We start from the raw sequence: 24,789 nt of genomic DNA, 5'->3' as shown, positions 1-24,789 counted from the left end.
GTTCAAAGTATTAAATGTAATCTACAATGCAAGGGAATAGAAGTGGCATGACCAGGTCACATAAAACGTAGGGTACATCAATGACTACTTTTTAAAACTTATTTAAAAAGCAAATAAAAGCAAATTGTTAGGAAGATCCGTTGCTTTCACCACCCACCTATCCTCAGCGATTTTCATTTATTTAGACTTCCTGCCAACAGTGCCATTTGTTTTCTTGAGGTAAAATACTCGCATTCAAACATATTTCCGTAAACAATGTAACACTCATCTAGCACCAATTGAACATGGACTGAAGTTATGGGGAAAGTTCAAAACTTTGCAAAGCAAAATGATACCATGGATAATTATTTCCTCCTCCCAGCTAATGTAAAGTCTATGATACGGAGATGACCTTTTTGATTTTACCATTTTAAATGCGCATGGAAGGTAGCATGGTATACTCCTAAAGGCTTTGTATAGATATTAAAAAGCACTACAAATAAGATGCTAACCTGAAGCACCCCACAGCATAGCTGCCAAGGAGAATGAAAGACAATCATCCAATGCTATTCTCTGAAACGGACCCTGGAGACAGGATCGGAACCATTATAAAACAGTGCTTCTGATACCCATCCCACTAAGTTGGCTGTAATAATAATAATAATAATAATAATAATAATAATAATAATAATATATTATTTATATCCCGCCCATCTGGGTGGGTTTCCCCAGCCACTCTGGGCGGCTCCCAACTGAATATTAAAATAAAATAATCTATTAAACATTAAAAGCTTCCCTAAACAGGGCTGCCTTCAGATGTCTTCTAAAAGTCTGGTAGTTGTTTTTCTCTTTGACATCTGACGGGATGGCATTCCACAGGGTGGGCACCACCACCGAGAAGGCCCTCTGCCTGGTTCCCTGTAACTTGGCTTCTTGCAATGAGGGAACTGCCAGAAGGCCCTCGGCGCTGGACCTCAGTGTCTGGGCAGAACGATGGGGGTGGAGACGCTCCTTCAGGTATACTGGACCCAGGCCAGTATGGATACTAAGGTCAATAATATCAAAAGCTATGGAGAGATCAAGGAAGAATAACAGGGTCACACTCCCAGTAAAGGTCATTCAACAGGGTGGCCAAAGCTGTTTCAGTTCCCAAAGCCAGGCCTAAACCTGTTTCATCTGCACTGGACACTTCACTGCAGATTGCAACAGGTGTGGATGTGGCATCAAGATCGCTACAAAGGCAAGCGACTTTGCCCTCAAAGTGCCTTGGGCTTCCAAAGGGCATAAAATTCTATTCCCTAGAGCAGATGTTAATAGATGCTGGACATTACAAAAAGGCTTCACGTATGAAAAAGCTCCATACACATATAGATTCACATGGCAGTAGGCTATTTTTAAATGACCTTACAGTACTTTCAGGGATGGCTAAACTAAGCATGACCAAGAATCTGTAGGAAATACTATTAATCTTATCACTCTTTTGTTATTATTTCTTAAGTGAGTGAAATATTATAATCCACTAGTATAACTGTCATTCGATTTTTTCTTCTTCATTATTCACAGATCCAGACAATGAACACTTCATGGCAAATCTATAAATTCAAAATAATAGAGTCACTGGAGAATGACAAATGATTTTTAGGATAGTAAATGACTCCATGTGTTGGTAATGATGAACACAACGATACTGAGATAACAAAAATGATCTATTTTTGATTATTTTAAAAAATGATAGCCATAGAAAATAAGTTACTTACAAAAACAATGAAAAGTCCAAGACTTAAGCATAGTTTTGGAATGACATAGCTATTATATAAATTTCACACACTCTTTGGAAGACCTATCTGTTTTCAACAGCAACAAAGGCTTTCGATGCTACGAGATGAGACATTGCTGGTTGTGATCATATATAGCGTAATCCATTGCAGACGGCTCCTATGACACCTTACAGAGATGAGTGGGTGCTAAACAAGAGTAAATCTCATTTATCTCGGAGGGATTTTTAAAAGAAAAGTGTCTGGAAGGTTGGTGAAAGGCTATAGTCAGAGGTGGAGCACCTACTTTGCATCCAGGTTCAATTCCTGACCTCTCTCTCTGAGAGAGACTCCTGCCTAAAACCATACAGAGCTGCTGCCAGCCAGTGTGGACAATACTGAGCTTGGTGGAGCAGTGTTCTGATGGTATAAGGCAGCTCCCATTGATCTTTGTGTTCCCAGGCCTGAGATAGGACTCCAATGTGAATTATTATTCTTTCCTAGAGGGCATTCAACCCACCCATGTTTGGGCTGCTGGGAGGAGGAAATTTCACTTGCTTCAAGATTCTATCCCAGGGGTCAGCAAACTTTTGCAGCAGGGGGCCGGTCCATTGTCCCTCAGACCTTGTGGGGGGCCGGACTATATTTTGGAAAAAACAAACAAACGAATTCCTATGCCCACAAATAACCCAGAGGTGCATTTTAAATAAAAGCACATATTCTACTCATGTAAAAACACCAGGCAGGCCCCACAAATAACCCAGAGATGCATTTTAAATAAAAGGACACATTCTGCTCATGTAAAAACATGCTGATTCCCGGACCGTCTGCGGGCCGGATTTAGAAGGCACCCAGGCCTTAGTTTGGGGACCCCTGTTCTATCCCATCCTGAAACATTGTGCCCATTTTAGAGATACTCCATGTCTCCTGCTGGGGACCCCATCCCAGTCTGAGAATCACTCGTTTAAAACTCCTTTTCAATTACAGTGTATTGCTGAAATTGCCATTTTAAAAATATATATGGATTTCTCTAAGGTTAGAGTCAAAGGGATATTGAATACTTGGTGTCATTGCACAGGAGGCAGAAGGTATGAATAATTCTGATCACACTGCAACAAGGAGACTGTAGTACCTAAACGAATAAATTGGTAGTTGGGTATTGATGATCAAGGCAAGAATCCTTCATGGCCTTGCTTGCTTAAAATGGGCATGAAATGTGACACATGAAACGAGTGTAGGTCTTGCAATGTTGTGACAACTGCTGGTAACATACCAAAAATTCTTCCTGAAACTTTAGGTTGTTGTTTGTGCAAAGCTCTTCAACGTGTTGTAGAAAACATTTCTTGCCTATAGGCCTAGAAAACATTTTTACAGAGAGTTAGTGCTTGCCTAGGATTTAATAATCCGAATCGAAATATATTGTTCTCCAGATGTATAACAAAGATGAAGAAAAACATAGTAATATGAATAGTTTACAAAAGGGAATAATTGGCTTTACGTTAGGAATTGTTTTGAAATAATAACCTCTTGCCACTTCAAACGCCCCATGATTTAGTTGATATAACACAACTGTTATCTACAAACTGCATGTTACAAATGTGATTACTCCAAAGTTCAGTTGTTTGATATTTATGTGTGTCTGTAAAGTCACCTCTCAGTTCTATTCAAGCACATAATGCTTCTTTTGTCACACAGAAACCATTCTATACAATGCAGGGCTTTAGATATATAAAATATAGCAGTGACTTCATTCCCATAATTACATGGTTTTTAAACCCCAAGGAGTTAAATATCCCTACATTACTTGCCAAGCTAAAACACAGACATGCAGGCTTCACCCCAGAGAGAGAGAAAGCATTTCTCCAGTTACCATGCAATTAGTCATGCTTTTATGATTTATACACAGTTTGGAGCTTTTTCTAATAAATATACAAAAAGAAACCACACATTGTGATTCACCAAGCTAGCAAATCTATAGGCACAATGTAAAAATTTGCAGTCAACTTACTTGATGGATTTTCTATAACTAAGTAACCTGTAATAGAGATTATGTTAAATGATGTAAGTTGAGAGTCAAAGAACACTTTGCATTCTGGTTAGGTTGTAGACACAACAGAGAAGTCAAAACTAAGAAGCAAAAAAAAATATCATTCAATATTCCAAATGAATAATTTTAAAACTTATTTGTGCTCCTTGTTATGGAATACCAAAGCAGTTGCACCAATTCTAAAACACTCTTAATTTTTTTTACTAGCATGGAAATGAGATCTTGGTGATATGGAATATCGAACTTGATCTGTATAGTGCAAAGATAATTAAGCACAAGGGTTTGGTGGATTAAAAGTCTTCTTTGGAAAATATTTCTGTTTAGAGAAAAGTTCACACTGCTTCTCTCTTCATATCTTTCTTCAAACTCCTAGATTCCCAAAAGCAGTAGAAAAATCCAATGTATCAAACAGCATTCTGTTATGACATTATAACCTTAGTGTTGCTGCCTGTCTCCCATAGAAAGCTTTTTGAAGCACACACTTAGCTCAGATGAACTAGTCACACATTTAATAGCAATCTGCTTCATGTATGCATGCAACTGTAAACTTTTCTAAATTGCTCAACACCTATAGTCAGCAGTGGCTAATATCTTGAGCTTGGCTGAGGATTGGTCAGTGGCCTGCAGCCTGACTCCTCCTAGTTGTAGATGTTTGGCAAAGGATGCATGGTTTCAAGAAGGATCAAGGAGTTGACAGGTGCTGCTAAATTCAGGGATGCCTCCAGGATGACCTCTCATTTCCTGAAGGGAGGGTGCTGTGTCGAAAGTGGCACATAATATTCTCTTGCACTGCATTTCACAGGGTGATATCAAAACAAGTTGTACTCATGGATTTAAGTCCATTGATTTCAGTGGGTCTGCTGTGAGTATGACTAACTGGATATCGTTTCATAGACTCACATAATTGTAGAGTTGGAAGGAAGGCCAAGACTCATCTAGTCCAACCCCTTGCAATGCAGGAATCACAACTAAAGTATCCCTGACAGATGACCACCCAATCTCTGCTTAAAAACCTCCACCACCTTCTGAGGGAGTCCGTCTGTTGATGGTACCCAGGACCTCCAAATGGGAGCGGCAAATGCAAGGTAAGAAGCAGCATAAAGTCTGAGTAAAAAATATCTATACTAGATATAGGTAGGTAGCTGTGTTGGTCTGCCGTAGTCAAATAAAAAATCAAAAAATCCTTCCCGTAGCACCTTAGAGACCAATTAAGTTTGTCATTGGTATGAGCTTTCGTGTGCATGCACACTTCTTCAGATACACTGAAACAGAAGTCACCAGACCCTTATATATAGTGAGAGGGTGGGGAGGGGTATTACTCAGAAGGGTGGTGGGAACACTGGCAGAGGAAGAGGAGTGTGGGGGGAGCACACCGCCCTCGGCAGCGTGATCCCGGTGGGGTTCCATCGCGGATGCCCTCCCTGCCTGCACTGGGTGCCCCGCCCCCGCAGGTGGCGGGCCCCACCCCACCCCCAGGACATGTGCCAGCCTACCCCCGCCTGCTCTCCGTCCCCGTCCCCCCGTGCCGGAGCATGAAGCTCTGCCACTGGGTGGGAATGGGTGATTGGCTGATAGGTGTGGTAAACCTGTTGACGACTGTTAACGACTGCAATTGGTCTTACAGGAAAAAGCAAGGGATGAGTTGGCCAAAAAAAGCTTTATCACTGGAAAATAGCAAAAAATAGCTTTGCTCACTGGAAGGACAGATCGTGAAGCTGAGGCTCCAATACTTTGGCCACCTCAAGAGAAGAGAAGACTCCCCGGAAAAGACCCTGATGTTGGGAAAGATGGAGGGCACAAGGAGAAGGGGATGACAGAGGACGAGATGGTTGGGCAGTGTTCTCGAAGCTACCAACATGAGTTTGACCAAACTGCGGGAGGCAGTGGAAGACAGGAGTGCCTAGCGTGCTCTGGTCCATGGGGTCACGAAGAGTCGGACACGACTAAACGACTAAACAACAAAAGCTTTATCATGTATAATGAGATAAGAATCCAATGTCTCTATTCAGACCAGGTCTCTCCATGGTTTTAAGTTTGGTAATAAGTTGTAAACATTAACTCCAATTGCAGCCGTTCTAAGGTCTCTAAGGTGCTACTGGAAGGATTTTTTTATTTTGTTAAAATCTATACTGTAAAATGAGAATGTAATATAAATTATATTCAATTATGGGGTGGGGGGGGCAGATTCAGAAACTATGAAATTTAGAGCTATGAAATTTAGAGAAGGATGTGAGGAACAGAGAACCATTCTATAAACATTTCTAAATAGCAGCATACTGTATGTCTCAAATTGTTTTACTCTGGTATATCAATGAAGAACCTGAACTCCAATGACCAACTTTTTTCTATCTGCTTTTTAGCATTTTGTTAAAAAACGGTGTGTAGTAGGGTTCAGTATAAAAATGGCTGGAGAATTTCCCAGCTTCCATCTCTTGCTTTCAATGGAAGTTTATAGGAATTTCATTGATTAAAATCGATTTTGGAATTCTGTTGCTGAAGTTCTGCTTCTGCAGAACAGATTGATGATGGATGTGGCTTGCGCATAGGATACTTCACAAAAATAATAATACAAGAAAGTCACATTAAAATTAACCTAACATGTAAAAGGAGAACTTTGCATGGGAAAGGAAGTGATACTCTCAGGGAAGCAATTGCTGAATAAAAATACTGAGATGCTTCTATAAAGGCGAGGAAAGAAGGACAAATTATTACAATGCCAATGTAGAAATTCACTAGCTCAGGGGCAGCTTGCTGTAATAAACTCACCAAACTATGCAGATATATCCTATTTTTAAAAATATGTTTTACATGGACAAAAACATGAAATCATGTGTTAGACAACAGGTATTCATAAACTTATCTAAATCGGTAAGTTGGTAAACCAAAACCAGGATTGTTCTGCTAAAAAACACAAGGTTCCCACTGAAAAAAAACTGAATATTTTTTAATAAAGCATTTCTCAATGGAGATATTTGTGCTTTCTTGGTGATTTATTTTAAAACTTTCAGTTAAAAGGGCAAACCATGTTTCATCAATAGAACTAGATACAATTACAGCTTAATTGAATTAGGGATCATGTTTGATCTACGCCATGTTTACATGTCTACTGTACAAAACTTGGATTTGAGGAGTTTAGTGTTTCAGAAAGAGTGGACACCAAAATGCCCTTTCTGCTAATTTAGGCTGCAATCCAGGGAGTAAGTCACTTTGAACTCAATGGGGCTTCCTTCTTAGTTGACGTGTACAGGCTAGCACTGTTAGTTCTCTATTCAGGCAACTATCTTTGCAGTTTTGTAATAATTCAAGGACCCCATTTTATTTCAGACTGGAAAATTCAATACTGCAATGAGACTTGCCTATGAATGTTTACTTGGGAGTAAGTTCCACTGCATAGGCATATACCCGGATAGGTGTGCACAGGATTTCATTCTGAATTGCTTTAAGGTTCTTAGAATAAGCTTTTTTGAAATAAATCAGACATTGCTCTGTTAGCAGTTTGGCTTTATTCATATAACACCCAGCTTTACTTCACAGTCTGATCCTGTGGATGTTTGGAAATACATGCCGCTGGGTTAAGTAGGGTTTAATCCCATGAAAGGTAGTGTAGGATTGCAGCCTACAATGCCATAATTAAATATCAAATAATAAAATCTGTGTTAAGGCAGCCTGCTCTGCCAAGGACAGCTTGCGGGGGTCGCCATACTTGCTGTTGGACCTTGCCTTGTGTGAAATATATTTTGGAGCCCTGTCTCAATTTGGGGGGGGGGGCTATACACCAGAATCTAATTACATACCTTCTGGTTGGAGATAAAACATTATTATGAGAAGAAGGAATTTAATTAAATATGAAGAACACAACTTCAGAATCTTTAGGAAGAATAGATGCATTTTATGCCTAATAGTAATCAATACGACAAAGTTATTATTAGAGAGAAAAATGAAAACAAACCCAAATTATTTTATAAACACAGCATATGACTAAATTATAACTTATGATAATTTAAACATATCTATGCATTTGGTGGGCTCCTGGAAGCTTTGGGCTTTTGTGCTCTACAGACCCTGCATAATATGCACAAGAACATAATATGAGATTGCTGGATCAGGCCATTGTTGCATCCAGTCCAGCATCCTTTTCTCACAGTGGCTGACCATATGCCCACAAGAAAACCACATTATATGTCTGCCACTGATACTGCATGTGGGCATGGGATTCTTCATACATCTGGATCAGATCGCTTGTGGGTTATATCAATGCACCATAGTTCGAGAGGCTCAATGTGGAGAATCCTTTGCCAAATTGGTAGCAGGGGTATACCTAGCAATTGGCTAGGTTGGTCCCTGCCAGGTGTGTATGTGCAGAAATCTAACCTCTCCACTGACTAGAAGTGGCTAGTAGCCTGTCTGCCCTTCTGTGCATTCCCCAGGCCACTCCTACACTCTTCTGCAAGGGATTGGGGGCAGGGGCACCAATACCGCTCTTTGCCAATGGCACAAGGCAACCTAGGTATGCCTCTGATTTGCACATGCAAACAGAATTTCACATCAAATGGTTCTGATTCAACAGTTTGTAAAAGGACCCCTGACTGTTAGGTCCAGTCGCAGACGACTCTGGGGTTGCGGCGCTCATCTCGCTTTTCTGACTGAGGGAGCTGGCATACAGCTTCCGGGTCATGTGGCCAGCATGACTAACCTGCTTCTGTTGAACCAGAGCAGCGCACGGAAACGCCGTTTACCTTCCCGCCGGAGCGGTACCTATTTATCTACTTGCACTTTGACGTGTTTCCGAACTGCTAGGTTGGCAGGAGCAGGGACTGAGCAGCGGGAGCTTACCCCGTCGCGGGGATTCGAACCGCCGACCTTCTGATCGGCAAGCCCTAGGCTCAGTGGTTTAGACCACAGCGCCACCTGCATCCCCAAAACTGTTTGTACGTAAGGGGATTTATCCTAGGCTCCTCCTTCTGCCCTCAGCACTGGCTTCCTCTGGAATGGGAAGCTTACCGTACATAACACCATAGGATATATCCAGGTGAATTAGGGCCAAGTGTTAAGTGCATTATATAATTCCTAATGCAAAAGAAAAATCCAAGCATACTCTGCGCAAGGAATGTAAACTTGTCAAGGACACAGGAATAGGGACCTTTCAAGAGACAGGAAGGTTATTAAACCATTGCATAAGTTTTCTTCAAGTTCCAGGCCACTAATAAGGCAATATACCTGTGTACAAGAAACCTATGCAAGAGATCCATGCCTCGGTACTTTATTACGCAGCGATTCAAAATAGATTAATGGCAAAATAAATGCGTTGGTCTTTAAGGTGCCACAAGAATCTGCTGTATTTGGTGCAACAGAATAACATACTGTAGCTAATTGGCTACCGCTTTGTGAGACGTATTTGAGTGGTAGGTGCAGCCTTTGAGCCTAGTAGAAGTTTCATTCCAGCATGGCATTCTCCCCTTCCCCCTCACTCAAGTTTTTTTTGGTCTAAGTTTTATAAGGATCCATTTATTTATGTTGGCAATGGTGACTGGAGTTCATGTTGTCATACAGCATCAGCTTACTCTCTGGGTCAATCTGTTGAAAATCTATGGGGAATTACAGCTTGTTCGATATAAAACCACAGAAATGAATGAGCAGACTAAAGGCTTAACTCATAAGCACCACAAGCACTTGCTAGGAATAACCAAGGAAGTAATTTTCAATGGGTTAAATGAGATTTTCATACGTCTAACCCTTCAGGGACAGTACAGATCAATAACCCCTTATGAGGGACCCTGAAAATAGTCCCCCCCCCCCAACCAAGGTACTGGAGCTCAATATCAGGGCTTAAGACTACTTCATAACAGTCTAAGACATTCATACACAAAGACAGATAGCACATTTTGAGCTGGCAGCCTTCTTGGCAATTCCTGAGCTTCATCTTTCCCACATTCAGAGGAGTGGTTTAAAAAAGAGGGACACAGCAGCAACTGGCAATAATGTCAAATGCTGTTATTAATACAGCACTGAGATTTTGACATGATCCAGTGCATATGACCTTTAGTCTTCAGTGCTGATATTCTAAATTAACTGGAAGCTTTACAGGAAAGTCCGTTGTCTTGTAGTGGTTAGCGTGTTGGACTAGCAACTGGAAATTGGGGTTACGTAGTATCTCCACTGGTGACCTTAGACCAGTCACTGCCTCTCAGCCTAACCTACATCACAGGGTTGTTGTGGAGACTAAATGAGGGGAGAACCATCTATGGCACCTTGAACTCCTTGGAGCAAAAAGGTGGGTTAGGAGTGGGGGGACAATAAACAAACTGATTATAGTCAATCACCAATTGTTGTCCAAGAAAACTTCAATTTGAAGTTCTGACTATCCAAACAAATACTATTTGTGATATCCAAAAGTCAGAATGCCTAATTTAATCAAGGGGGGGGGAATACTTTTGTTTTCATTAGTACCAGCAATAACCATTCTCCTTTTATCTACCTGAAGGTTGCTTTCTACAGCTGCCTCATATGATATGAGTTATTGGAAGATTACAAATTGTTTTAGAATGCAGATCGGCACAGGTTTGGCAAACCTCAAAAACAAAGTATACCCAGCTTTAATTGGAAGTTTCTAAAATGAACTTCTGTAATTTCAGTTTGAATCTGCTCTGAGGGGGCTATGGATGACCTTTTCACACTGTAAACATGTATTGTTTTTACTTGGGATCTACATGTCTATAGAAGGAATGATTTTTATTGCAGCCATTTAAAGTAGAGAAGTTGCAATGTCAGCAATACTTCTGTTTCTCCCATCCACATCCCAACATTGTGCAAACCTTCGTCTTTCAAAAAAATTATCTTTTTGAGTCCTGTGTACACCACTTTACTTCTCTGATTTGTGTTTTAAAGCAGCAAATAGGTTTCTAACAACAGCGGGGCTATCGGGAATATAATATTACATTCATATGGAGCAGTACTAGTATATAGCACTATTGAGAACATCTCAACTTTTCTGCCATCTGGGAAAACCCTGTATTGCCTATTGAGGATCATTTTACAGTACTAGAAGCTTCAAAATGTGCCTAAGGCACTGAGAGAGAGAGAGCTGCTTTATCAGGTGAAAGCCAATAAAGCATAGTAACACACAAGTGAGCACAGCACACTAGAAACCACACAGGGGCTCTTCAACCATGCAGTAACTTACTGGATGACAAATATCTCCTTGCGTCTAAAGAAAAAGGAGGAATACCTGGAAGCAAAACCCATTCAGAATTAAGTTTTCAAACAGGGACAAGAGTTCTTATTCAGGTAAAAGGTTGCAAATATTAATTAATGCGCAGGCTTTGAGATAAGTGCAGAGCTTTAAATATGAAACCTATAGAACTTTCATGCTTTTCTCCTGAAGTAAACTACTAAACACAGAAAAAAATAAACGCCCAGAAGCAGACAGTATGAGTCAACAGCTGTAACTCTGCCAGCCACCTTCAGTTTGTGGCAGTGCAGTTCTTGAGCGAGGTAATGTAAGCCAGCCATCTTCGAGCTGCATCCTGTTACATTAGGTGTCTGCTAACCCAGGCAGTTGAATTTGCATCAGAAACACGGATGAAAGTACAACTTGGCTTCGTAATATGTATTTCCAGCCTTTCCATGGATCATCATTTGGGAGGCTACAGGTTTTCAAGTTGACACATTTAATTTAGTTTTCTGTGACTTTAATAGGACATAGTAATTCTTGACAGAATTCATCAGTCAAGAAATTAGAACTCATTTCCAATAATATTTGTGTTTTTTAAAAACCTAAAATAATGAGGCTCTGTACAGAAATTAAAATACAGGGCTTTTGATGGCAAACTGGACCACACAAACAAACATTTGTGGTTTTTCAGTCTTTTTTTCCCTTTCCTTTTTTTAAAAAAAGCTTGAAAACCCACTTCAGGTTTGGGGGTGGGGCATAGAAAGGGGATACTCAGAAAGCACAAATGGGGTTTGAGGCAACAAGGAAGAAGTATTGCACACCAATAGTACTAGCTGTATAAATCAGCCAATTTATGTGCAATGATCACACAGAAGACTAGTTCACATCATAAGGTGTTCAGGTGAACTGTGAATACACAGGAGTTGAGGACAGGGTACAATTCCTTGTATCCTGTAGACATGATTGCTGCCACCAACGTGAGCAAATGCTTTGCCAAGTTAGACAAGCTCCAGAACTTGGAACACTAGGGACTTTTTACAAGCGTGAGTTGAAGTACATTTCATTCACTGTTCTATCCATAACCTTGCACAAGTCAAAATACGTGGCGGGTCCAGCACACTGTGCTACCTTTCATGCAAGTTTGGCTCACAAAGACTCTGGGCTAGTCTCTCCTGAAGACAGGACAATAAGGGCTGAACTATATGTGACTTTAACTGTGCAGTTCTGGCCTTGGGCGCAGGTCACCCTCCATTTCCACACTCAAAAATTGCCAGTGTGTGAGAGACCAGAACTGGGACCTTAGAATGGGGGGTAGAGGAGCTTTACTTGCCATCCCGGCTGAGGTCCAACCTGGATACAGTGGTACCTCGACTTACGAACGACTCCGCAAGTGAATTTTTCAACTTACGAATGGGGCAAATGGCTGCACGCTTATGAATTTCTCTACATCCAAACGGAAACCGCAGCGGTTTTAGATAGGATTTTTCCGACTTACGAATTTTTAGATGGGGTTGCTTCGACTTACAAATTTTTCTGTTTCCAATGCATTCCTATGGGAAATCGAGTTTCCAATGGCGCTATTCGACTTACGAATTTTTCGACCTACGAAGGTGCCTTCGGAAAGGATTAAATTAGTAAGTCGAGGCACCACTGTAGTCCCCTTTCTTTCCTGCAATTTGCATTGCAAAAACGTCTGATTGAAACCCACACTCATGTTTTCCAATACACATTTCCTTGCATTGTATCAAGGACCATGCACAAGAAAATGTAAAAAGAAAAAAGAAGAAGCCATTTGGATAGGGCATCTAAAATGGCCCTGGGTAGATTGGGACGTAATAACTTAATATGAGGAAAATTATTATATTTGAACTGCAGCCTATTCTTCTTCCAGGGAGCTCAGAGGGCTATTCATTTTTACCTTCCCTATTTTATTCTAAAACAATCCTGTGAGGTATACAGTCATACCTCGGGTTGAGTACGCTACGGGTTGCGTACTTTCGGGTTAAGAACCACGCAGACGCGGAACTGTTTACTTCCGTGTTCCGCCACGCGTGCATGCACAGAAGCGTTCTGCGCAGAAGCGCTCTAGCGGCATTTCGCATGTGCGCGGAAGCGCTGCTCGGGCAGCGTACTTTTCGTAGTGCGAATGGCACCCCGAAACGGATTGAGTACGCAACCCGAGGTACCACTGTATTAGACTGGGTCAAAGTCATTCAGTGAACTTTATGGCTGAGCAGGGATTTTAACCCAGGTTTTACTGGTCCACATTGAATGATCAATCCAGTACAACAAACTGGCTTTAGTGCTGACAGGTTTTTGAAAGTTGGTCACGTAGCGTAGGGTGACATGTTATTAAGTGACTCTGAGCCAAAGTGAACAATCAGCAATATGCTCCCATCGTATTAAGAGTGACTACATATTAAGTCTTCAATAAAACACTTAATGTCAAAACTACTCAGAGAGATTACATTTGTAATGATAAAAATAAATAAACAAGGAGCAAATGTTCTCGGTAGAATTATATAACGGTTTGCATTTTGGTCTTGTTCCAAAGTGGGGAAGAAAAAGTGATTTTCTGAATTCCTGAGAGAAGTGTCTGGAGGTCACCCTTTGAAAAAGGATCTGTGTGACCTGTGTAAATAAGAACACCACAAAACACTTCCAAACAAGTAAAAGGTCACAATGGGGTCATGACTGCAGACCCCCAGAACTACTGTTTTGCCTACGGAGTACGCCTACCGTGTAAATCTCTCATCCTTCATTTCCAGGTCTGCCACTGTGATAAACTGATCTAGTTTTAATTTGGTGTCAATAATTTCTGCATCCCGTGGAGAGTATGTGCCTCCTTCTTTCTGCTTTTGTCGAATTCTAAGACAAAAATCATAGGAAAATGAATGAGAAAGAACATTCAGTGTTATTCCCAATTCACTGGACCTTTAATAAAATATGTATTCAGTGCTTTCAAAGTGCTGGTAGTATGAAAACGAGAAGAAAGTTAAAAAGTCACAATCTGCAAATGCCAGTAATTGTTATCTATTTCTTGGCATTGCTGTTGTGATTTGTTATAGCATATTTCCTAGCATTTTTGCATATCAAATTAAGATAGAAAAAAATTGAGATTTCTATTTTTCTGTGTGACACAGGAAATTGGACTTCTAATCAAATTTAGAAGCATGATAACAAATTAAATACATAGCCCACACACCCCAAAACATTATGTTACAAAAATTAACACACACACACACCAATCTTGGTTGCTTGGTTGCTGCTGCTACACAATCAGCTTGTAGCAGTTCTATTGATTTCTTCTAACATTGGCTCTTCTATGTCATAGACCAGAATTGAGTAGAGGTCAACAGCAGTGACCACAATTCTACAGACTGAATTCAGTAAATAATGAGGAAGGACCCTTACTTTTTCCAGTTCCTAACACAATTTCTACACTTCATAGAACTGTAGTGTTAGAAAGGGCCCTGAAGATCCTCTGTCCAATTCCCTTGAATGTGGGAATATGGCAGCTGTCCCATATGGGGATCAAACCTGTTTGTTTATAAACAAACAAATGAACAAACAAATAAAAAGAATAAGACTTGAGTAAATCCATCTCCAAAAACACAGCAATACATTGCTATACTTCTCTGGTGTGTCTTACTCCTGCTTTCCAATGTGGGACCCAATGTGTGTGTGGGGGGGGGGGAGAATTAATTTCAACGAATTAGCAATTGAAATTCAAGGATAATTCAGTAGAAACAAGTGGAGATGCACATACCTTGCAAAAGCATAAATTGCACCCACAAGGAGAATTACAGATAGTATGCACAATGTAACTGCAAGTATTATTTCTACAGCTCTTTCGGAAAGCCCATCACCTGTAATATAAAGGAAGCACGGTGGGAATTGAAACATTAAAAACATGGTTTAGTTTTGTAAACACATTTTATGCAAAGTGCTTCTGCTAAGTTTGCTTAAGCACACGCCATCACAGATTTTAGCAGAGTCCAAAATGTTTTTATTTTAAGGATCGTCTACTGTCAATGTGATCACCACAGTTTTCCTAATGCAATTATAATGATCTCAGTAGGGCTGTGCTTATGGACAAACAAAAAATGGGAACGCACAAGTGCCCAAGTATTCATACTGTCAGAGGGTCGTCGTGGCTACTCTAGAGTAATTCCGTTTGTTTGTCTTCAAAGACGTTTATTGTGCTAACTATTAACAGTGTAGAGACAGCTTAAAACATGACCTCTCATCCTGAATCAGAATCCGGCAATGGCGTATGTCTGTTCCTATGCCAGCAAAGTAGTCAGGGCACCCCAAAACGCCTCCCCCTTGACCTGCGTCGCGGTGCTCTCCTTACTTCTTGTGCCGGAAGGAGCGATGCCCTTTCACATTTCCTCCATGTGCAGTCGGTGACATGGCTCTCCAACATCCCTGAGCCCCTGTCTGCATCTCTCCACCCTCGAGCTTTCCCATTGTTCCTCACTCTGATTTCTCTCCCCCTCCGAGTCTCTTCCTCCCCCTCTGGCTGCTTCAGAACCACTGGGGCTCCCTGTACTTGACGAGGTGGACGTCAGGATGATGGGGCCCGGCTCCCTGTAGGGAGTCACCCTTACACATACCTTTCAAATTTCATGAGTTACTGCATGCTTGTATGACTAGTATGAGCATATAACTGGGGAGATTGCATAGTCCCAGTTTAAGCAAGACAGCAGTTAGTGGTGCTGCCACAGATCCACAAGGACTTTTGCCTTTGCTGTAATGAGCCACAGTTTCATCCTACAAGAGGTTTCTACAGCTCTGGTGGCAGACAGATGGGCAGGATGAATGTTAAAACTGGAGAAAGAACATTCTGAAACACCCTGGGGGCTGTTTGAGCAGTTCTGAACATAACAAAATGACGTCATTACCTGCAAGTGACCCTGGGTGGGACCTTGCGTGTTCAGCTGCCAAGCACCCCTTGCAACATCTGAAGAAGAACTTGTGTGGGATACATGGGCAGACTGTGCAGGGGAATTGGAGCTGTGAAAATCAATACAATCCTGCACCTTGATTTTTCTGTAGTGTGCATGCAAATGACATTCAAATAGCAACTGGGACATGGTTTAGCATGGCTGTTGTTCTTGCAGAAGTTGTACAGCCAACTTGGCGATGCTACAGTAATAAAACATAGTGCTTCCCTTTACCTAAAGTTTTGATGGGATCAGAGTAGTCTGAATCTGTAAATTGTCCTTTTATGTTTGTAGCTCTGAACTTAAATCTGCAAGAGAAATATAAATAAGTTAGAGAACAGGAACTACCATGGCTAGGCCAGTGATTCATCTCACACAAAATTTATACTGTATCTAGAAGCACTCAGAACAAACTCCAAGGGAAAATGAAACGAAGTCATTTACGACTTACAAGTTACAGGTTTCTTCAAATTAAGGTTTGGGGATATTTACGGTATTTATATGTGTATGCTGCTTTCCCCAAACTGGTCTGCAATTAATATCCTTAATATTAGGTGTTCCTTGACTGAACGGAGGAGGCCAGCAGAGGGGCATACATAGGGCTCCCATTCCCCATAATAGCTGATTTGGTATGTAGGTCTCAATCACACCCTTCTAAAGAGATATGGAATGCAGGTCACACATACTTGCAAGAGTGGGGTCTAAGATCCATTTGTGTTATCTTCTTAAAGGAGGAGGTCAGTTAATACTTGGATTAGATTTTTTTTTTTGCTCTGAGATAAGATCTCTGTTGTCTGCCTGTCTCTGATTCAGCAGTAAAATGTCTCCAATAACTTACAGAAAGTGACCCATGTCTGGATGCTTGAGGTACAGTTTACACATAAAACAATAACTAACCAATGGTTTGGTTTGCTTAGAGTTTCATCCGAACCTACTAACTTGCTACCTGCTCATCCCATGTACTGGTAAACAAAAAGCACTGCAAGGCCCCCATGCTCTATATATTTTCATAGTTCACAGAAAAGGGGGGGCAGGTATCAAAAACAGATAACTTTCTAATTTTGTTGCAGCTAATATTTGGTTTCCACTTTTTAAATTGGCCTTAAAAGAGTCAGTGGCGGAGGATGCTGCTGGGGTACCTGGAGTAGCAAATATGATGCGGACGATCCGCCCACGGAGGCGTGCCGATCCTCCCAGGGGTGCCAGCGCCGCTCACCGATCGCGCAAATACGCGTTCAAGGAAGTTTAGTGTCCGGATGCTTGTTTCTTTGCCGCCGCACCTGTTTCTTTGCCGCCGCCCCCTGCTTCCCTCCCTGCTCGGAGCAGGCTCAATAATTGTCCCTGCCTTGGCCCCAGTTTCCGTTACCCCTTGAAATCCGCACCGCCTCTGGGTCGCGCCATTTTACCCCCTCTCCTCCTCGGGAGCCCATTTGCCAGTGCCTTGCGGCGACGACCCTGCGAGTTGGCGAAGGCAGGTGGCAGCTGCTCCATCCGACACCTATTCGCCGCCCGGGAAAGGGAGTTCCCCTCCTCCACCTCCTCTTCTCTCTCTCTCTGGTCACCTCACACATCTTCCCAGCTCCCTTTCTCAGACCCTCCTATGGCTCGTTGCCATGGGGGCGAGGGGAAGGCACCCAACAGCTCCCCATTCCCTCTCCGTGGCTCTCCCTCCATCTGAAAGGCGCCGTGAAGTAAATGAACAGTGCCTGCCTGCCTCTCCTGCCTCCTCCTCTCCCCACCCCGCTCGCTCGCTCCCTCAGTCTCTCCCTCCCTCCCCTGCCTCCCTCTCTGCCAGCCGCTGCCTCTGCTCAGTGGCTCTACTAGAAGGTCTTGTGGTGCAGGAAGCGGGACTGACAGCTGGCAGTGCGAGCCAAGCGTGAGCAAAAGCTCCTCGGGAAAGCCCTCTCTCCAGCACCGGCTCCCCGCCTCCCCTCCCCACTCCTTGGTCGCCCTCTGCTGATTGGCCAGAGGGACAAAAGTTTCTCGGGAGACAGCAGAGCAGCAACATGATGGACAGAACTGTCCCATTTAGGGATGCCAGGCTGTGCGCATGTTGCGGGCGGGCGACGGCAGGTTGGAGAGCGCCATGCAGGCAGGTGGGGCTGGCCCAAGCAACGGGCAGCAAGGTTGCCTGTACGGAAACTGTGCAGGCCCTTGGCTGCTCTACAGCTGGAGGGAAGGCAGCGGGCCATCTTTTCACCCCCCCAGGCTGACACCCAGGGCGAGCCTCCCCCCTTCGCACACCACTGAAAAGAGTAGCCCATGTTTTTGTCCTAATATTCTGCTATTTGCTTATTATCCATTATGCAGATAGAAGAAAAATGAGTAATATACTTACAAGTACTGTCTCCTGGGCTTCAGTGGGCCATTACAGATTTTTTCTTCACTGCCTGGTATCATACATGTACTATCAGCTCCAATTACATATACATCATCTTTGCTGCTCAGCCCTTCATTTCCTTCTGCACATGGTGGGTTTGGAAAGCCCTCATTTACAAAATACGGTCTTGGTTTTCTGAAGTAGGCGTCATACCACTTGGTTACATTGCCATCATGCTGAGCTACAGTCAGAAAAAAATAGCGATGTTTTATATTCTGAATACATCACAAAATAAAATTGGTCAAATAATTCTGTGAACATATCCTACGGAATAGAAAAAGATGCAGAACTGTGTAACTTCACACTTATCTTCCTATGGTAGAAAGTACAACTTGTGTCTATAAAATCTGCAGGATAGAGTGAACGAATACAATTCATTTTAAAATGTGAAGTACAAAGTAATGTTGAAACATGGCTTCAATGATGTAAAGAAACTGACAGAATTCTATCAAGTTCTCCTGGGCAGCAATGGAGAGGCCCAGAACCCATGAAGACTAGGAAGAGTGCTCTTTCCACTGGCTCCCTCATCTCATTCCTGTATTCAGAGCTCCTGCTTCAAGAATAGGAGGGGGAGATATAAGGAGCAAGTAATCACACAAGAAATCAGATGGCACCATGCCCTGCTGACCTGAGGCCTCTTTCTTTACTTTACATTGAAAGGGCCTCATCAGTAGTGCCCTCCAGCCTACGAAACTCCCTCTCTAGGGATGCATAGTTAGCCTCATCAGTACCAGCCTTCAAAAAAAGCCCCAGAAGGCCCATTTTCCCCAGTTGGCTTTTAGTTAGGATTATTTTAAGGTGCCTGCTGTTTTAGAATAGTGAGTTTAAAATTGTTTGGCTGTTTTATGCTGGGCTGTAAACTGTTTTAATTTGTTGTTATTGCTCCGTGTTTGTGAAACCTGTGTTTCTGTTTTGTTTTATTTTGCAAGCTGCCTAGAAAGGACCTTGCCCAATAGCAGGGATGAGCTAGCTCAGCCCCAGGGGCCAAATGCACCCCCAGGCCTCTCTCTGGGCCCCTTGGGACTCTCCCCAGACCCAGCTGTACCCTTCACTTGCTGTGCATCATTAAAGAGCTTGAGTGCTTTTGCCTGGCTGGAATGTGTCCTTGAACTGTGATATTGCCTCTTGCTTGCCTGGATGGAGGATAGAGAGAAATGTGTGTAGAAGATAATCTCCTGCACAAAGACAAATTTCACATTCACTGCTTGCTGACTTCTGTCCTGCTCCCAGGCATGTAGCCTCTGGGTGATTGACCAGAGGCAAATATGGCCCTCAGTTCTATAGGGTGGGCTAAAAATCTTGTAAGTAAAAATATACATAAATTACAGATTTTGGCACATGACAAGTCCATAAAACATAGATTAACCCTGTTTGCATGTTTGTCCTGTGCCCAGAAAGCATAGGTTGGAGTGGTTTTTCTTTCCCTGCCCCGCTGCTTTCCCCCGGAAAACCCACTCTTTAGCACTAAATCGGAGCAAATGTTAATTTGGAGAAAAACCAATTGATGATTGCTCCGATTAAGCAGTAAAGATCAGGTTTCACTGGGAGAAAGCGGTGGGGTAAATGCAAAGCCTGCACATTCAAATAAAGCAAAAGGACAGAACAAAAGTAGAAAGAAATGAACACCCCTATCTTTACATTTAAGGGGGAAATATTTCTATACCTCCGGCTTCTGCAACGAGAATTTGTATTTTCCTGATGGGCCCATGGTCGTCATTATAATAGCAAACCGGCATACGAATACTAATTGTTGTAGCAGTGACAACCATTCCACTGGTATCATAGACGGGCACTGGCTTCTTACTAGGCCTTGGTGGTTCTGTTTTGAGACAAATATATGTTGTGATGCTGTTCTATTCAACAGTCTTTTTAAGTCTACTACTGAGTCAAGTAGTTTTTTACTTAATTAAATCCCCTTGATGAGGGCTTCCAGATGGGAGCTGAATATTGCAAAGAAGTCATTAACATATTGCGAACAGGTTGTTAGCGACATTTATTTTTTATCTTACTGGGTTTCCTCCAGAAAGGGTAAATCTAGATTAATTTGTGGGGGGGGGGAAGAGACATGCTGGCATTTTAATACAAATAACATTGTGTGAACCATGCAAAAAATTCACGTGCAGTTATATAAACCCATGAACCAAGGCAGCAAACCATTCAGCACTTCACCACAGCAGCCACCAGAATCGCTATTCAAATGGTTCCTCCTTTCATCCCCCCTTTTTAGGATGGCAAGGTAAGGGCAATTGCCCCTTGCAAGATTCAAAAAGCGGTTGGAGCTACAGGATGATTATGCTATAAAATCAGAGGTGGGCAATCCCCCCCTATTAATGGCCACATTAGTTGAAGGCAATCTCTTGGGGGGCACATGACAGCTTGGTGTAGGCTGGGGAGGTGGTATTAGGCATGGCCAGAGATATCCCACACTCTATAGAATCTCAAGAGATAAAAAATGGCGAGTCTTATATACATTTCTGAAGGTCTGGGCACTCCCACTCCCAATGTTATTGGCTGTCTAAACATCCAAGCTGCGATTCATGACTGAGTTTAAGGACCAATGGCAGAGGCCCAAATCCTGAAATGTTTTGTGATTGGATATCATGTATTGAACCAGAACACAGGTGCTCAGACTCCTTAGTCCAGACTCAAGCTCAGGTAAACACAGACCACTGAATACATAATAGTGTGGAGTTCTGATATGAGAGAAAGAGAGAGAGAGAGAGCATATGGGGCTGCAGTGACTGGGGGGCTGAACATGTGGGGCGCTCCTGTCTTCTGAAAGCAGCACTGCTGCTTATCTCAAATATTTCAGGTCAAATACTTATGGTGTATTTGGACAAAAATGTGGTACTTTTTAAAGTTTTGTTACTTAAATACAAACATATTAAACATATATTAAATCCCTCTAGAGCAAACTGAAAAAACCTCTAATGCAAATTGCCCCATTTGAAATCAAAATTTCCCAGAAAACTCACAGCACAATGTGAGAAAAGATTAAAATAATGTACAGTACATTCCTATACCATCATAATTACTTGGACATGCATGCATCCCGCTGGTTTCAATGGGGCATAATTCTTAGTAAAGCTGTTTATGATTGCAGCCTTGATGCAAATGATAAATATGTTGATTTAGCACCATTGCTTCTTTTCCAGAACCTAGTTTTAATTTACCTTAGCTGCATCACAGAACCTCAAAATCACAGAACCACAGAATGCTCAAAATTAGTGCAAATAATTAATATAACTCAGCAAGAGGATGGGAATGGAAAACAGTTTATAACACCACCTAGGACCGTGGTTCCCAACATGCCCCACAGCATAGCTGCCAAGTTATCCCTTTTTTAAAGGGATTTTCCCTTATGCTGAATAGGCTTCCTCGCGAGAAAAGGGAAAACTTGGCAGCTATGCCCCACAGGGGGGCAATTTGATTTTTAAGGGGGAAATTCAAGAATGAGTTATTAACAGTTAATGGCCTTTTAGGCTTCCTCCATGTGAACAGGAGTTCACTTTTTGAAGAATAAGAATTATATGTCACAGGGGGAGGGCATCGAGATTTTAGAAATGCTTAGCTGGGGCATGCCCCCCCCCAAAAGGCTGGGAACCACTGACCCAGGATGTGCATAAGAGAATGGTTTTGTTTTTAAAAACAAGCTGACTTCACATTTCTTTTGCATTATCTTTATTTTAAAACTATGAAATCATTATATGGACCTACCTTTAATGTCTGTTGTGATTTTAAGTTGGATCTTTGGCCCTGCACCAGCACCATTGATTGCATAAACCTAAATATAAATGTTTAAATTATATATATTTTCCTATATCTTAGTTTGTTTACCTCAATCAGGTTACCTACATTAACCTGGACTTATTTCATGCATGTACACACGGGGGCGGGGTGGAGGAGGAGGAGGAAATAACATAGTATTTAAGTTCTACTTGAAAGTAAGACTTCGACACTTTGACACTGAAATCAGTGGGGCTTTCTTCTAGGAGTACAAGTCAAGACTGGCCCTATATTATTTTGCTGACTACTATGCATTAATTGCATGTAGTGTGATAAACACACACACAAACACATTAACATAATAATTGGAAATCAAGTCATGCATTAATTAACTTTTAAGCCACTCCACAGTAAAGTGGTCTGGCTTAGCTTTACTACTGACTGTGTTACTTGGCAATATTAAAGAAAGAGACACAAAGTTCAACTTACACTGATATTATATGTATGTCCCCCTTTTAGTCCCTCTATCATAGCAGTGACTGACTTGTTTGTCCTGTCAATAACACTTAAATTATAGATCTGGAAGACAGTTGGGTCATCTTCTTTGTAGACCATTGCCTGATATACTTGAATATTTCCACTGTGTTCAGATGGTGATATAAACGTCACTTGAAATTTTGTTACTTCATCGGGTATCTTCTGAAATGTTATGTTGTTGAGTGGGTCTCTGGGCACTGAAAGAATGTTCAACAATTTATTTTTAAAAATTACAATTTATTTATTTGCTATATTTATATTTCAGCCATGTTTGGATCTCAGTTTACACGTACATCTAAACTCACATGTGATTCTGGACACTTTGGACTTGCAATTGCTCTTTTTAGGTTTCAGTTAAAAACAAACCACAAGCCTCAGGAGTCTTTGCAAAAAATACAAATATTGGTATACATCCAGCTTCTAAAACATTGCAAAGGAAAATATTTAAGCTGCATTCAGATGTGAGGTTGACTACATTAGTTTCACTGATTATAATGGCAGCTTCTGGCCTGATTTCAAATGTTCCTTTTACCGTATACTGCCGTACCTTTTTTGTTGTTGTTACGGCAGAGTGGCATTCACAAATCTGAGACCAGTAAAGAACTCCAAGCATCCTTTTCAACTTCAGTGCCCATTTAAGACTATGTGCAGATACCCAACTCATCATTCCTTTCCCCCGAAAGTGCCTAGCTTACCACTGCTTAGGGCTGTCACTTTTATGAGCAGTGGCTATATGCCTTTAGCAAGGGCACAACAGCAGAAATTAAGAAGTGAAGCTGTTTCATAGTAGTGATGGCTGTTCTAGAGTTACTATGGCCCAAAGGAATGATGGCAGTTCCTGATATCATAAACTTCATTTACAACATAGAAAAAAAAAACAATTGCTTCACATTTTCTTTTTCTGAAGAGATACTAAGAACAACAACAAAGCTGGACCAGCTCACCTGCTTCAAAAGTGGAAACAATGACTGCAGGGCTAGACTTGCCTTCAATATGTGCAGCATGGATATCGCCAGTAAAAGCAGTGACCACTACAGAATACCTTGTAAATGCCCTTAAACCTGAAACATCAAGGTTTTTGTCCTCATCATTTGTTTTGACAAATGAAGCTTTATAGTCATCAGTATCTACCTATACAAAGCAAAAACAAACAAACCAATATTAGGGCAATATTTAACAGAATGGTAGGCAATATGTCACGAAAATGGAAAGCTGAATTGCCATCTACCTGCTGTTTCTTATTTAAAAAGGCAATAAATATATAGCTAGCCGGCATTTGTGGTGTTCTGAACTGGAGAGTCTTGCTTCTCCTTACTCGGGAATCTGTAAGAACACCCTCATGCTGCACTTTGACCTGGGGTGTATGAAAGGGAACTCCGTCCTATCAAGATTCATAGAGTGCCACAAGTAAATGCAGGTGTTGTTGCAACAGGAAAACAAGACTGTATGCGGAAAACTCAGAAAGCTGTTGTTGTCACTGAGTGTTCCTGAACTGCATAGGATAAACCACCGTGTGACCCTACCTCGTGCTTCTGGTGTCAAAACAACAGCACCAGAAGACACAAGCAAATCCCAAGAACTGAGCAGCAGTAGAAAATAGCTCACCCAACAAATGAGTAGATGTAATCTAATATAAAATCCTTTGTGACTATCCTTCCTCATGCACCAATTTTGTTTATCTGTTATGCAACAGAAAATAAAAAGTATCTCTACACTAGCAGTTCCCCAGTGGGTCAAGTGTGCAGTAGATGCAGCTGCTAACACATTAAGGTAGGTCAAACATATATTTTCTTTGACAGATGTGCCTTAGTATCCCCACTGAGAGTTAACCTTAACTAAAGATTCTGATCTACTAAACAGACACTCATTTCCTGGGATGGCCATCAAGAAACAGTATTGAACTCTTTTGACCCCTCCCAAGTGGCGCTTTTATTTGCAATGACCTGGTTAAAAACCATAGTTTAATGCAAAGATTGTCTCAATGAGAATGAGCAGTATGCTCGCTCATGCGCAGTCTGCTCAAACCTGAGGCGTAGCATGGGCGGGACTGGGGGGGCATCACCCAGTTTTTTTGGAGATGCACCCTGTCAGGACGTCACGAGCTGTTGCGTACTTCTCACGCCACCCTCCAGCTGCAGGTCAGGTGAGAAGGACACAACAGGCATGCGCCCTGCCAGCTCCGCGCCACTTTTGCTGGGCTCACAGGATACCGTGAGTGTGCCCTTCAAATGACCAGGCTCACCACT

General features: G+C 41.9%; 1 protein-coding gene across 4 annotated transcripts in view; it reads right to left on the bottom strand.

Annotated features, from left to right (window-relative positions):
• Positions 1-24,789, bottom strand: part of PTPRQ (protein tyrosine phosphatase receptor type Q) — an 87,736-nt gene that overhangs the window by 13,396 nt on the left and 49,551 nt on the right. For 2 of the 4 annotated variants that reach the window (XM_060279680.1, XM_060279682.1), the window contains 10 exons: positions 23,488-23,674; positions 22,496-22,740; positions 21,998-22,064; positions 19,944-20,099; positions 18,239-18,461; positions 16,135-16,208; positions 14,721-14,820; positions 13,691-13,819; positions 3,742-3,768; positions 3,007-3,088 (listed from right to left, as the gene is read on the bottom strand). In XM_060279680.1, the coding sequence (XP_060135663.1) occupies positions 3,007-3,088; positions 3,742-3,768; positions 13,691-13,819; positions 14,721-14,820; positions 16,135-16,208; positions 18,239-18,461; positions 19,944-20,099; positions 21,998-22,064; positions 22,496-22,740; positions 23,488-23,674 (1,290 nt within the window). Of the gene's footprint in view, positions 1-3,006; positions 3,089-3,741; positions 3,769-7,296; positions 11,006-13,690; positions 13,820-14,720; positions 14,821-16,134; positions 16,209-18,238; positions 18,462-19,943; positions 20,100-21,997; positions 22,065-22,495; positions 22,741-23,487; positions 23,675-24,789 lie in introns of those variants that run through there. The other 2 variants (XM_060279681.1, XM_060279683.1) reach the window with 2 other exon arrangements.

Source organism: Zootoca vivipara, chromosome 10 (genome assembly GCF_963506605.1).
Source record: "Zootoca vivipara chromosome 10, rZooViv1.1, whole genome shotgun sequence".
In the NCBI taxonomy this organism is placed as follows: domain Eukaryota; kingdom Metazoa; phylum Chordata; class Lepidosauria; order Squamata; family Lacertidae; genus Zootoca; species Zootoca vivipara.
The sequence above is the reverse complement of the archived record's forward strand: the minus strand, read 5'-3'. Positions and strand labels throughout refer to the sequence as shown.